At 27.7% G+C, this 15,975-nt stretch overlaps 1 protein-coding gene across 1 annotated transcript; it reads right to left on the bottom strand.

Moving 5' to 3' along the window:
* On the bottom strand, nt 1-10,032 carry LOC136087280 (uncharacterized). Its single transcript, XM_065809727.1, has 4 exons — nt 9,943-10,032; nt 9,325-9,700; nt 9,137-9,205; nt 1-126 (listed from the first exon to the last, which is right to left on the bottom strand). The coding sequence occupies exons 2-4, from the start codon at nt 9,532-9,534 to the stop codon at nt 76-78; spliced, it is 330 nt and encodes a 109-aa protein (XP_065665799.1). The 5' UTR covers nt 9,535-9,700; nt 9,943-10,032; the 3' UTR covers nt 1-75.
* Nucleotides 10,033-15,975: the final 5,943 nt, after the last annotated feature.

Here is a 15,975-nt window from a genome sequence, read left to right as displayed (position 1 = left end):
TAATCAATGATGTAGTAACATTTTAAACTTTCCGATAAATGATTGTTCATTAGATAGACAATGATCATAGGTTATTTATTCCCTTGCCATCGATAATAGAGCTGGTCCACCATTCGTTCGAATTTCCTAAAAATAGATATGGTATTACCATAGGATTTTATTTAAAATCAGATTTTAAATAGATGCTAACTGAATAAAATAGAAAAATTTATATATTGGGGTTGCAAATCTTTGCAAAAGGGCTGCAAAGCGTTTAGGAATTTCTTTTACAATTTTAAAATTTTCCGGAACAGAACAATAATAAAACATGATGAAACATAAAAAAACAAGTTTTGTTTATAATATTTATTACATGGGTAATCTTTGGAAATTTGGACGCATGTCGTTTTGATATTTAAACACAAGCAATAAGTTTTATAACAGGTCTAACTCAAACAGAAGGAGATTTGATTACTTAGTGTAATGTCTAGGGGTGGGCGTATATATGCGCATTATATACAGGGCCAAACTAAGGAAGTGGGGTGTTGGGGGCTGTCTAGCCCCCCTACGAATTTTATTAGTCAGCAAATTGGCCACTGGAGTCGGTAAAATTTTTGACAGTCATCGGTTGACAGTCGGCAAAATGTTGGCCATATGACATAAAATGTAAATTTTCGTTATAAAAATTCCTTTAATAACTTTTACTTTTACAACAATTATTAGATATAAAATATAAAAATTCGTAAGTATAGAGGACTTTTTTTTTTTCTTTTGCCAGATAGGTTAGTCGGAAAATTTTTTTTTTTTGCTTTAGTTGGCAAAAAACAGAAATGTAAACCCCCTCCTCGTCATTAAAATCTCTACGGGATGGCCCTAATTACATATAATTCTGTTGCTTTTTTTATTTGTTTTATTTATTTATTTTTTTTAATGCTGAAGAGAAACGTACTTGACCAAGAAATATTACAATAGCGATTTATTACTCAGGGTTTTGTTTCACGCATAGTATTATTTGCTTTAGAAACTTTTTATTGTTTCACAGTGACTCATACTACATGTTTCATAATGACATAAAATGTAAATTTTTGTTATAAAAATTCCTTTAATAACTTTTACTTTTAAAACAATTATTAGATAAAAAATATAAAAATTCGTAAGTATAAAATGTAAGATATACCAATAAATATGCCTATCCAGGGTCGCTGAGAGGAAGGGGGAGAGGAGGCTAAAGGGACAGTTTGTCGCGGGCGGCAGATATCTAAAGGGTGCTAAATGAAAAAAAAGGTACCTAAAAAAAAAGGAAAAAAAAGTCCTTTATCTCTAATATAGGGAAATTTTGACAAATACGGGCGCCAATAAGGGTCGCTGTCCCAGGCCGCGTGACGGTTCTCGGCGGCTCTGTGCCTACCAAGTACTTTATAAAACAAAAGATATAAGTTAGATATAATTTCGTTAGAGTATTAATAATAAAACAAACTTAAAAAAAAGGAAGAATGTTTTCAATAGAGAAAATATATATATTTTTTTTTCAATTTTCTTTTAAATAAGAAAAAGTTCCATTTCTGAGAAAAATCAAAAAGTTTTCAAACTATTTTGTTCCATAAAAATGCTTATACAAATATAATACAAAATTTATCAAAATTAGATTTAAAACTAGTTAAAAAAATAAATATTATTTTACTTACGTAAATTGCATTTATTTTTTACTTTTAAAGAATACATATTGTAAAAAGAAATCATAGATATGCAAGTTGTAAACTTGCATATCTATGATTTAACTGTGTAACTTGTTTCTGTTGGTGATTAAGAAGTTCTAATTTACTTTTGTTAACACTATTCCAACCGGCATTGGCAAATTTTAGATGGCATAAATAAACGAGTGGTATAGCTGAATAAAAATATGTTTTTTAAGCATGCTTTTTGCTTCAAATAGTATGCCCAATTTTCTAGGACAAGTTTTCAATGTCCTTTTTTTCATGTCAGATTTTCATCAATAAAAACGCAAAAAAAATTTGTAACTATAACTCTTAATTTGCACGTCATATATCTAATAAATAGACAATTCACTAGATAGGTAATGTTTTATATAATATAGTTAAATAAAAGATCATTTTATGTTTTAAATATTAGGAGAAAGTTTATTTGATTTAAACCATTTAGAAATTTTACTTTGTTCAATGTTCATACTATAAAATAATGTTACTATAAGATTAAAAAAAATTCTTATTGTCAGCAAACATAGTTATCATTAAATTAGATGCTTCATTGAAATTTTTATGTAAATTAAAATAGTTTAGGTCCTAGGTCCTAATTCCTGAGGTCCTAGGTCCTGAGGTCCTAGGACCCTTGAGCAATCTAAATGTTATATTCAAAAATTTTATTGCAGCGATACTGAACTTTTTATTGCTTAAATAACTTTTAATTAGCTTCAAAACATAAATTCCGTAATATTTTTGTTTTTTTGAATAGAATTTTATGGTCAATCGTATCAAGAGCTTTAGAGAAACCAAAAAAATTTCTAAAGTAAATTTTGGTTTTTCAAACGATTCTGTAATATATTATGTGACTATGGAGTATAATGTATTCATTAGAGTTATTATTATTATTATTTTCCAGTTTACATTTGTCGGAAAATAAATACTATATTTTACAAGAACAAACAAACAAGGTTTCTAAAAGAAAATCATAATGATCTTATCATCAAAACCTTTACAATCTTAAAACAAAAATAATACATTAAATCATACTATAACACAATAATTCATATAATCACAAACAATAAATTATCATTAATCACAAATCTGTAATAAAAATCCATAATAATAAATTTTATAAATCTGTTATTAATCAAAGAGAATAAATCTATTAATATAAATATTGTTATAAATCTCATAAATCAAGTTTATATTTCAATTTAATAGTAACTTTAAAATGTCATCCATAGCAAGAATAAAACTTTTTATTTTGTTTTTGAAAACATAAAAACGAATGAAAGGGTCAAAATAAGAATTTTTAGTTAGAACAGATTTTAAATCTTTATTGGTTTTATATAGTGTATTTTAGTGTTTTATATAGTGTATTTTAGAAAAAATGATTAAACATTTTATTAAGAAAAATTCTCTCTATAATTTTTTTGAAATTAGAGAGAACAGATATTGGACGATAATACATTAAGTAAGTCTTTAGTAGTAAGTAAAGAAGTAGTAAGAAACTTTAGATATTTTTAAATAATCAATAAGATATTGTTGAACCGGACGTTTAAATACTTTAAAAAGCAAATTTTAGATGTTATCATTTGAATCAATTTTATTGTTATTCAACTTTAGCATTTTAAAAGCTCAATAGAATTCCTCAAAAGGCAGTTAAAAAAGTTTTTAAATAAGACACTAAATGAAAACTAAATCTGTTCATTTTTTGTTTAGTTAAACAATTTCATACATCAGCTGATCGCAAACAGCGATTTAAGTTATAAAATTTTCTAGACGAAAAGCTGTTTACTATAAAACACTTTAAAAATGTCATTTATGAATTGGCAACAAAGCGTTTTTTCCATACTTTTGGAAATTTAGAAAACTTGCTTAAAAAGTCTGTATATTGCTGAGCTAGTATGATAGTGAATGGGTCATCAAGTCAAATTTTACGGTACTGAGGTTAAGCTACTAATTTACTGCATACATTCTCAAAGTTTTTGTGTTTACACTATCAAAATAAACGTTGAAGGAATTAGTAACACTGTCCTCCTCGTTAAAACAATTAATTAAATATCTCATGTCATTCTTTTATGCTCTGACATGATCGACAACACTATTTCAATGATTGTTGTTTTGCCAATGTTATTCTTCCTAATACCGCAATGTTATTCTTCTTCATACCGCAATTAAAACTGAAAATATATTCAATAAAAGTGTTCAGTTTGTATAATGCCCTATACCACATTCAGACTTAACTTCAGTACCTAAGAAACTTGGCTGCTTTCCTAAAGAATTAGATACAGACAACAAGGACACAAGTAATTACAAATATCCATTTAACTTTAAGATGAAAACTTTGCTCCACCAATATCGAATTTAAAGCCTCAATTGTATTTACACCCAAATTTAAGTGGTTTAATCTAAGAAATAAAACTGACTATAATTCATAGTGAATTACAAGATAAAAGAGAATAACTTTTTTAAAGGTGGTTTTAAAAAACGGTTTTATTTTAAATTTCACAAAATCTTATTTAACTTTTTCAAACAGAAAATGAACTCTGTTATTTCTGTCACGGTTAACTCATTAAACAACATCATAATCCGGCTGAATGCCTATTTTTATAGATGCTTTAAAATCCAGTGGCAAAGTATTGCCGTATTGTGGCAAATTGGCAATCAGTTACCGTCCGTGTCTGTTGCATGTTTAATGATGAAACGAAAGATATTCTAAATCCAGTACATTATTGTAAGCATTGGTTAATGATATATAAACATTCTTAAAAGTTGTTACTATTCTATTTGGAATATAAGCAGAATATACTAAGTTCATTAGTTTTCTTTATTTTTCTCTTAAATTGTCTATGGGAAATACAAGCATAGAAAAAATGCATATAATAGTCACTACAAAGAAGTAGTCTAATACAAACAAGAAGCCACCATAAAGAACAATAATATTGCCTTAACGTATATAATTAAAAAGTTTAGGAAAGCACTTGATAAATTGATTTGGTGCTATAAACATTTTACATAAACAATTCGCTAAGCATAGTTCTGAAAAAATAACAAAAGTTGATTTCATTGGGTCAGATTTGAGGCAGCTGCTTCTTGTTCAGTATTTTTATAAAATGTATGCAACTGTTCTCAGACGCCACAAAGACTTAACTTAACTTTAAGAATTCTCCTTACAATTTTTTCCTCAGAACATGTGCAATGTATCTGATAAATATGGTGAAAAACCTTATAAAAAGATCAGTGAGATGAAAAATTGTTATAAAAGAAAGTTTTCACCTGACTTGCCTGCTAGCTACTGCTAAACTTTATTGCGTAATTCTGAGTGGGGCCACAGAAGATCCGGTGCACTGAAACATTTTGAAGTTCTACAACCGTGACCGCTTTACATTCTTTAGATACTTAGTAGGAAAAACTGACCTATTTCTGGCCACGTCCTAATTCTGGCCGATTTTCAAAAGCACTAAAATCTTTAATGAAGATTGTCCTGCTTCAAAAAAATACTTCAGTATTGTAGTTTTTAAAATACTTGTTTTGAATTATATAAAGTATACAATACTTTGAAAGTATTCTTGAAATGTGTGATAAATTTTTTGTCTCTGTAAACGCAATATTTGGTATTTTCAAAACTTTTATGATAACATTCAAGAGGTAAGTGCCTCTTTTTAACAGCGTGCTTGAAGTGTGCTCTGTTGTGTGGATGTTTTTTTCATCTTATTTTTTAGAAACTTATACCAACTTAGAATTTATAGAGTGTTTTAAGTTTCTTGTATTCTGTGATTTTTGTGCAAGTTTTTAACGTTTTTACGTAAGTTTTTAACGTTTTTACGTAAGTATTAACGTTTTTCGTGGTTATATTGGTTTTTAAAACTTCGCTTCTGTTCATGAAGTGTATTTGTGTTGAAGGATTGTTAGTTTATTTTTGTAACTTTTCATTTAGTTATATATATATATATATATATATATATATATATATATATATATATATATATATATATATATATATATATATATATATATATATATATATATATATATATATATATATATATATATATATATATATATATATCCTATTTCTATGTACATGATAAATTTCATCAAAAATTATTATCACGCTTGTACCCTATTTTATCACGCAGTGAAGGCACAAAATATTCTGTTATCCAACTTTGGTTAGAGAGGCTTAAGGGCTCAATTAAACATCGACTGTAGAAATGGACATGTGCTGTTTATATTCATAACAACCAGTAAAACGTTTAACATAATTGCTGAACTAGTCAATACGTTTTTTAATTTCAAAGTTTGCCAAAATCAAATCATGCAATAAATCAATAAATCCAAATTCTCTGCACACAATAATATATTTCAAGAGATTCTAAGCATTATATTGATATCTACAACAAGTTCTTGACATTCCAAATGGTAAAATCTTCTTCGACATTATTTTTGCAGTTAACCACCAATTCAACTTTATTTTGTGTTCTTTATTGGCATTTTCTTAACACAACAGTATTTTTCTGTGTTAAATAGTGATCATTTATCTACTACTTCTACTGGCCTGCTTTTCTGACCTCATCTGGTGACTTCTTCTGATGACCACTTTATATTGTAGTTAAAGGAAAAAACCAAAAAGTCTTTCCACAATTTTCAAATTGAAAATGCCCCTGAAGGAAGCACATAAAGTGTTTCAGAAAGTCGTTAAACAAGCCAGGGTACTATGTTTCTCTAGTTTACAAAATCATTTCTTACAAAAATTGGTTCCAACAAATCTCAATTACTTATTCTCTCACAAATTAATTGAGTTCACAACTTAATTGACTCACACAACTTAATTGAGTTATTAGATGTGGCTGTGTAAACAAAGTATACATTGTTGAGTTTCATAAACACGCATACAACTGGCTTAAGCATTGTGATAGAACAGTATTTGGCGCACTCAAGAAAATACAAAGACTTTTCTATTTTGACATCTTTATTAATTAAGCAAACTTCAATTTTCAATTTTGGTAATGCAAATGCTATTTTAGTCCAACTTCAGTTACTAATTTAGTTTCGGGTAATATTAATAATCTAGTACAATTAGAAAAAAAAATTAGATTAAAGTATCTATCAAAGTTTTCCTTTTAAAAATAATTCTTTTCCATGAGATCCAGATTCTAATGTTTTAACTAATCCCGAACATATCAATAAAAAAAAAAACTTGGTTTCTTCTGATTAAAAACAATTTTAAATCTGACCGATGGCCAGAATCAGGTAAAAAGCGGCCAAAATTAAGTTCAAATGATCAGAAATAGGTTTTTTAGCTAGGATCTAAAAAATAGATGCCTATACGCATGTCAACTCTAATTTTGTTAAAAACTTTATGTAATTATACTCATCGTGAAGTAACCTATTTAAATTCAAATTATTTTGCTTGTATTACGCAATGTGAATTTATTTTTTTAAATAATACAGTGGTCTGATCCTTGTCAGTTTACTCTAAATAAACTAGTAATATTATTTTACTTAGTAAATAAATAGTTCTGTGTTGCTATTTGATCTAACTTTAATAGTCATAACCAAAAAGGTTTTTTAATACAATTTTAAATAAAAAAAGTTTCATAAAAATAAAATTTTTGATTAAAACTTATATGACAAAGTTAACAAAGTACATATGAATCTGTTGCTATAAAATAAATTGACTAAAATTTTGTTGGGCAGCGTAATTCATAATATTTAGTTAATTGATATGTTAAATACTTTAGTAAAAACTTTTAAAACTGTTACATACTGTGACACCAAGATTTTTAAAATAAGAGGGCTATGATTGAATAGTTGGAGCGAGGGAGTTTTTAATTTTTATCGAAAAGAGGAAATACAAATGTATGCATTTTAAATAGTAAAAGGTCTTTGGATGGACCCAACTTTATAAAAATAAAATTTATAAATTTAAAAAAAAAGAAAAAACATTCATTCACAGAAATGATACGAACAGGTAGCTAGGAAATATTTCTTTTTGAAATTTTATTTCCGTAAGTTTCAAAAAAAAAAAAAATTGCCGTGGTTAAGGCCTAGAAAACTTAAACAAAAATTATCACAAAACGTTTGTTTTCCTAACCCGAATGTTAGAACAATGAGTAACATATTATACTAAACTTAAATCGAAGGTTATGATCACGTAAACTTAAAACCTGTCGATGAATTTAAGTTTAGTATAATAAAGAAAGCTTATATTATTAACTTGTTGCCTTTACATTTGTGATAGGGTAAGCAGTTCTTTCGGAATGTTTTATTAGCAGGCTCCAATTGCTGCAATTTTTCGAAAAACATTCTCATTCGGCACAAGTATACTTAAGTTTGGAGTTTGCATAATGTCTGAAGGTGTCATTTAAAACGTTAAAAAACCTACCTACGTCAGTATGTATAAATCAAATCATAAAAAAAAAAATCAAACATGTAAAATTCCGTAATTGTAAAAAATTGCATCAGAATTTCTTTTAGTGTTAAAGAAACAACTACATCGGTTCTTTACAGGTAACAACAACAACTTTGTAACGAGAACTTTGTCGGGAGAATGTCATCCATCGACGGCTAACATGTTTAAATAAGACGGTGACTCAAATCTTATTGTTAAAAAAGTGGCATACCGACAAGGAAGTATAGGCTTCGTTATTATAGAGGCCAACATATTTAACAAAGTTGGCTCCTAATATACTCATTGTGTTATGTCATTGGCATATACTACGCAAGCAGTGGAAGAGGAACCGGAAAGAAAAAAAAAAAAAATTAACTGAATTTATCAGATAAATTATAAAGTGATTGTAATTATAAAGGCAAATTTATTGAGTTTAAATAATAATAAATAATAATAATAACAACGGCAATAACTTGTTGCATTAAACTCAATATTTTGTAAGTAAGCTTCCAAAATGACCACTTTTAAGTAACCTAATGAAGCTAACGTTATTCAAAATTTTGCGAAGCAATGTGAAAACTTGTTAACCAGTCATTAAAATAATTCATAATTAGTTTAAGAAGTTGTATATCTTTATTGAGTCATGTCATAAAGTATATAGTAACTTCAGCACAAGAGTTGGTCATGAACATCACCAATGATAATAAGAGAACATTGCTAACGATAAAAAAATAGACAAGTAACTTGTCAAAATAGTTTGTTTTTTTTATTTTTGAAGTCCCTATATGTTTTAAAAATTTTTCAAAATCAATAATATTTATTTGCATTGACAATATTTAAATAGTTTAATAAACATCAGAGTTTTCATTTTTAAAATAACTGAACTTATTATGAAGTAGGTCCCACATCGTTACTTAAGTTTCAATTATTTTCATTTATCGTTTATTTATTTGTAGTTTTATTAACTTTTGTTTATAATGTATAATGACTATATAATGCTTTCATAATTATTTAATAGAATTACACTTAGAATAATCATATTTCAAAACAAAACTTGTACCTGGGATTCCTGAACAAGCGCACATAATGGGCAAAACAAATGACACATGAAATCTCCACAACAAGATCCCTAAAATGAAACTTTGATAAAAATTTGTTTCAATCATTATAAAATAGATTTTTTTAAATGATCTGTTTATATAAGGGTAAATAAATCAAATAACATTACAAATACACTAAAAGTACTACCTCGATGTTCAGTTTTTCACGAATATCTGAACGAACTATTGCTCTAGAAATCGGACCAACGCAAGTTAAGCTTAAGCAGCCATGTAAACAACAACTTTTGCTGACAAATTCGGCATTTTTACCAGCTGTTACACATGGCAAAAAATATGTTATGATACACGTAGAACAATCATCAAAGCAACTACATATTCCATGTTTAAATTCGCCCATTTTGATATACTTCTTCGTATTTTGATATACTTCTTCGTATTTTGTTATACTTCTTCGTATTTTGATATACTTCTTCGTATTTTGATATACTTCTTCGTATTTTGATATACTTCTTCGTATTTTGATATACTTTTTCGTATTTTCTTTTAACGTGATCTTTTTCTTACTTTTATGAAAGCTTAAAGACTTGGAAAGTATTTGAACAGTAAGGAGTACATTATATTGTGAGTAATACAATAAAAATTCGATAAAAGAGAGCGTTTAAATACAAACGGGGGTTCTTAAACAAAAAAAAAGTAGTATTTTACTTTTCGTAAGCTTTTGCAATTTTTGCTATTTTTATTAAGAAATCCTACTAAAAAAATTAAAAATCAAACGATTCAATTTTCCCTATTTTATATTACTTACATTAGGTTTTGTAGCTGGTATTAGCTGAGTAATTCACATCTAGATTTAAATAAAAATTATCTTGTAAATAGATCTGTTGAAAGCTTTAAAATTCCTTAAAATTATTAATTATAAGCTTAAATTGAGTCGTTTTCGGTACAAAGCCGAATGTTTGATCACGGACGTAGAAAATAAAACAGATACCGCCTAAATCCGCAAACCACGCATCTTTTTACTCGTTGACAAAAAAAAACTATATGTTTACGTACAAACATACGTATGTATGTATGTATATGTGTGTATATATATAAGGAAGGTCTAGGGATGGCACTTTTTCTTATTTTGATGACAAAACGCGAAATTCTTTTAACCGTAAATTTGCTTACATAACTCATATAAAAATATATAATTTACTTACATTTAAAAGTAATTCGTTTTTTTTTTACATAAATTATATAACGTCTAAAACTTAATTACTTAAGTTAAGTTTTTTACATGAGCGAATGTTGCTTGAAAAAGTAATTTACTTTACAAGTAAAATTTATTTGCATTTTTACTTTTACTTGTAAATGTAACTTACTAAATGTAAACTTACTTTTAATGGTAAGTCGTGTAAAGGAAATTACTTTAAAAAGTGTAAAGTAAATTACTTTGAAAAGTAGTTTTGGCAATAATTATATAAAAAATTTACATCGAAATGTAATTAACTTTTTAAATGTAAAACAAGTTATTTATGAAGTAAACTTAAGTAATATAATGTTTAAAAAACATAACACATACTTCACAAAGTAAAACATAACTACATCATAACAACAAATTACTTTTACATGTAAAAGTAACTAATAAGCAATAACAGCTGACATAAAAGTAATTTGAAAAAAATTGTTCTTTACTTTTACAAATAAAATTTTTTTTTTTGAAATTTTATGCTTTACTTTGTAAGCAAAGTGTAACTTATACTATTTACTTTCTCAAAGAACATTTCATGTTGATTTAACATAAATTTTGAGATAGGTAGCGTATTCAAATCCATTGCCTTTTTGATGGTACTTCTGGGCAATACTTCAGGTAATGCTCTGATGTATGTGGGCAGTGTTTGTGGTGGGGCATCGGAAAAGGATCTTTTTTTACGTATATCATAAAGGGTAGTTCTATTATAATTAGGAGCAAATATAGTCAACATGCGGGTTCACCAGTAGTGTCGAGACAACCTTCCTGCCGCATGAGTGCTAATACGGGCTGCTAAACAATCATTGATTTTTTTTTTTTTTTTTGAGCAGAAATAGGTTAGTGGCCATAATGATACTTTGGCGTTGGAGGAGGGGCATAATTTTTAAGCTATGGGTAATTCATGCATGTGTAAACCTTGACTAAGTCACTTTTTACTAGTTACTTTAGTATTTGCCTTTTCAATCAAGTATTTTATTATGGTAATATGACACAGCATAACATTTTTGGTATCCGCAAGGACATTGACTGCTAAAACAGTTTTCAAAAAGTTAAAAGTCATTTAAACTATATGGTAAAATTTATATGATTAAAGGAGTGATTATCAGATATAATCTTTTGTTGCGTTTTATCATATATAATCTATTTGAAAAAAGATGGTAAGGAATGCTGTGTAATCTTCTACTATAGGTTGTAGGCACCCTAACAACCTCCTTTTTGTTTCGTTGGTGTCCAACCCGCACAAGGATGATTAGAAAAATAACAACGTATTCAATTAAAATAGTGCTTTAGAAAAGACTTAAATTTTTTTTTCAAACGTTATAGACTACCTTCCAGACTAGCTAGAGCTCTGAAACTTCCAGCATTTGTGTCAATTTAATAAAAGTACATCTTAAAATTGTTTTTAGAGCCAACTGGAGAACTCCACTTTTTTGAATGTCTTTTTTTTTTTTTTATTTTACTTGATCTTTCAGACTTTACTTTGATTTTGTTTTATCTTGACAGCATTTGTGTAGTCCCGATGAACATACGTGTTACATTTGTTTCCTCGGCAAGGGACCCCCTTGCCTTTTTAATTTTTTCTCTAACATTTTATTTTCTTTAAAGTTGGGGTTCATAACTTTTTAGAAAGAAAGATTATTTGCAAAAATGCTTTGAAATGGCATTTTTTAGATTTATTTGTTTTAGTATTAATTTTTTTGTCGGGAGCAAATAGGTTAGTGGCCCAGATAAAACCTCCACTTTTCTTCCGCAGCAGACGGCGGCTGCCTTCCAATTAATTTTTAGCGGCAAAATTTTCTTTATTCCGCCTCCAGTGGCTTCCACCTTTCTATTGGCGGTCGCAGTTAGAGTTTTTTTTCAAGGCAAAATGTTTTGGAGGCCGACGCCATTGGAAATTCGGAAGCCAATGGTGGCCGCCTTTAGAAGAAAATTTGGAGGCAAAACCATTTAAAGGCCGCCTCCAATAGCTTCTGCCTCCTAGCTGGAGGCAAATATTTCCGCCTCCAATTTGGCAGCTAGCTGCCAAATTGGAGGCGGAAATATTTGCCTCCAGCAAGCGGACGTAATGAAAAATAATTGCACGTTAGTCTTCAAGTTAACGAGCCAACAAATATTTAACTGAGAACAAATGTTGAATATTTGACATCAAAGTTTTTTTTTATATGATTTATTGACTATTTATATAATTTTTTGGAAAAAAAACTAAAATTTTGGCGGTTATTTTTCTAGGGCTATCGAATAAACTTTTAACTTTTAAACGTTTTAAACTTTTAATTGCATAAAACTTTAAAACGTATAAAAGTAGATAAGTCCATATTTTTAAAAGTATAGAGTAAAATATAAATAATATTTATAAAAGTATATATATTTAAAGTTTATAAATTTTATGGTGATGTTGTTGTAATTTAGCAAAACTATTAGCGTAATACAGCGTGCTCGCAAATTCTTAATAAATATTAGCAGATATTTTTTCAATTAATTTTACAAAATCAAATTATTAAAAATAAGTATTTAACGTTATGACAAATGATAAAATAGATAAAAATTTTAGCATGTCGACTTGTTCTAAAAAACTAAAACCAAAAATTAGTCAATTTAATTACTAATTATAACTTCTTTTTTTTTTTTTTTCAAAAAGATTTATTCGCCTGGCATAAAAGTAAAATTTCCAAGTTTTAACTTTTGTTTTGAATAAAACTACTTATTTATTCTACTTATTTATTAGTTTAAAAAAATTTATAAGTAAGATAAGTAATATTTATAATCATATAAAATGACACTTGATGTCAAATATTTAACATTTGTTTCTAGTAAATATTTAATTGCTTTAAAGCAAATGAGCAATTTTTTTTTTTTTTTTTTTTTTTTTTTTTTTACAACAATCATTATTATATATTTCAAAAACAAATAATATTTACATGTTTACATGTCTCCAGTTTATATAAATGTCCACCACAAATATTTACAATATCTAAAGAGCGTTAACAATGCTGTTTAACGCATGCGCGTTTGACATTTTAACTCATGCGAATTAAAATAATAAATTCGTGGTTTATAATATAATGTGCTGGCTATTAACCCATGCATTTAAAAAATATACGCAAGTCCGTCGCACCACAGGGCTACTAGGGACTTGCTTGTCGTTGTCGTTGAAAATATATGTTATTTGTTGAAAATATATATCAACATATATTAGTAGTACTATGTAGTTGTAAGGAAACTCGCAGAAGACTAAGAAAAGTCTTTTCATCGAGAACCTTTAAAATTCTTTGAGATGTACTTAGCAATTATTTTTCATTACATCCGCCGGCTATATTAAATATTTAAATTATTTAAATATTTCAGGTAAATATTTCCGTCTCCAATTTGGCGGCCGCAGCCAGTTGGAAGGCAGAAGCTATTAGAAGCGACCTTCAAATGATTCTGCCTCCACAATTTTTTCTGGAAGCGGCAACCAATGGCTTCCGCCTGTCTAATGGCGTCGGCCTCCAAAACATTTTGCCTTCCAAAAATAACTCTGGCTGCGGCCGCCAATAGAAGGGCAGAAGCTACTGGAGGCGGAAAAAAGAACATTTTGCCGCTAAAAATTGATTGGGAGGCCGCCGCCAACAGCTTCCGCCTCCCTATAAAGTTGGCCTTTCGGCAGAAAGTTATTTTGCCGCCGGGCGGCATTATCAACTCTGGTCGTAACAACTACTCTAACAGAAATGAAAATTTTTTTTTTTTTTGTTTATTTATTAATAGCTATTCATAAAACTATTGTCTGGAATGAACTAATTTTAATTAGTCTATTCTAGACAACAACTATTCCTTTATAATTCTATTATCTAACAACTATTCTAGTTAGTTATTTCAAGAAATAACTTTCATTTTGGTTAGATTGGTTTTTAACAACAACCACGCAAATATAAGAAGCCAAAATACAAAACTTAGACTAAAATTGCAAAATGCAGAGCCGTTTCCAAAGCAAGTACAATGAACCGGACAGTCTTTTAAAAAAACTTTAAAATAAATGATGTAAATAACATCAAGATTAATTTTTAGAAAAAATTAAAGTTAAAAAAGGAAAAAGTAATTAACTTAAAAAAAGTTTAAAACTTTTCATACCCACAACGACCGCTTTTTTTAATTTATTTAATATAGCGAATTTAGAAGGATGGTTCAAAAAAGCACCCTTTCAAATTTAAAATTATATGGTCAATTGTGAAGAAAAGTGTCTTGATGTTATTTTATCATACAGATGAAATAACTTCAAGTTCTTTTTATTTCAGCAAATTTTTGTTACTTTTTTTACTTTAAATTTTCAAAAATTTAAAGTAAAAAAGTTAACAAAAGTGCAAATCACGATATTTAAACAACCAGATTCCATATTTAAATTTAGGCCCGTAGATCACATATTTAAATTTAGGCCCGTAGCAAGATTTTTATTTTTGTTTGAGAGTTTAACTTTATGTAACGACATGGAGCAAACTCCAAACATTTATATATTCATGTTTATGTAAAGCTTTTCAAAAGTATTGCGATAATCGGAGTCCGTTAACACCTAAAATGTTAACTCCCCATTTCATCGCTATTTTCATCGCTCTCACCCGAATGACATTTCATGCCATTAGTGTGAGTGTGAAGAGTTTATAACATTTATATACAGGTACATTTTTTTAACATTTTAAACTTAATTTAAGTTAATAAGCAAGTCTCTAATGTCATGCAATAATCTTTTAGTGTTCAAAAACTTATGTTTTTATAAGTGACTTTAGTCTACAAGATCATTTGTATTTTGCAAATGATATTATAATATTGTTCAAATTATTTTTAATCTTGTTATTATTAATTTGATAATTATCAAATTAATTTTTTTTTCAAATTTAATTTCGTAATTGATTTTTTAATTTTTTTATTACATAAAAACATTCTTTAATGCAGTGGTTGATTTTTAATTTTTATAATTTTAATCTTTTCTAAATTTGCCGTTACAAATTATTACTTTTCTTTAGTAAAATATACGAATGGAGGGGGCAAGAAGAAGACAAAAATAGTTTTATTGCAAAACCCCTAAATATCCGTACATAATAAAGTCATTAAAACGACGATCACGTGATTTTCTGAAGTTTGAGTTTAATTAGCTTATTTTAGTTGAATTATAGTTTTGTATTATTTTCTAAAAAAACATACTAAAACAGAAGAAATATTGCATAAATAAGAGAAATTTTGAATAACTATATTTTTGTTAACATATAAAAAAAGTGTTTTGAAAAATATTATCCATGAAAATATAAATTAAACAAAATACAAGATTAAATTTTAAACTGATTTAAATACAAGTATCGTGTGATGTTATACCACGTGAAAAGCAATGTAAAAAGGTTTCATAATTTGAAAATGCGGGGATTCCTTTTATCACCAAACCGATTAGATTTACTTAATCAACAGCATTTTTAACTAATAGTATTATTAGTAGTTACGTACAAATGAGGTCTTTTAATGTGTTGTTAAAAACCATAATAAAGTCATTTAAAGACTTTATAGTAACCAATAATATAATGATGTCTATTTGCGTAAATTTTGAGATGTAATATTATTATAATTATGAAAAACCAGTGATTT

Source organism: Hydra vulgaris, chromosome 11 (assembly GCF_038396675.1).
Source record: "Hydra vulgaris chromosome 11, alternate assembly HydraT2T_AEP".
NCBI classification, from domain to species: Eukaryota; Metazoa; Cnidaria; class Hydrozoa; order Anthoathecata; family Hydridae; genus Hydra; species Hydra vulgaris.
Note: the sequence above shows the minus strand (reverse complement) of the source record. Positions and strands in the feature narration are given on the sequence as shown.

What these genes read in the sequence shown, in the direction of transcription:
- LOC136087280 (XM_065809727.1), bottom strand. Translation starts at nt 9,534, where the DNA reads ATGGGCGAATTTAAACATGGAATATGTAGTTGCTTTGATGATTGTTCT. An exon ending in GTGAAAAACTGAACATCGAG is followed by an intron (nt 9,206 to 9,324) that starts GTAGTACTTTTA and finishes GTTTCATTTTAG; the next exon opens with GGATCTTGTTGTGGAGATTT. An exon ending in CGCTTGTTCAGGAATCCCAG is followed by an intron (nt 127 to 9,136) that starts GTACAAGTTTTG and finishes ATCTATTTTTAG; the next exon opens with GAAATTCGAACGAATGGTGG.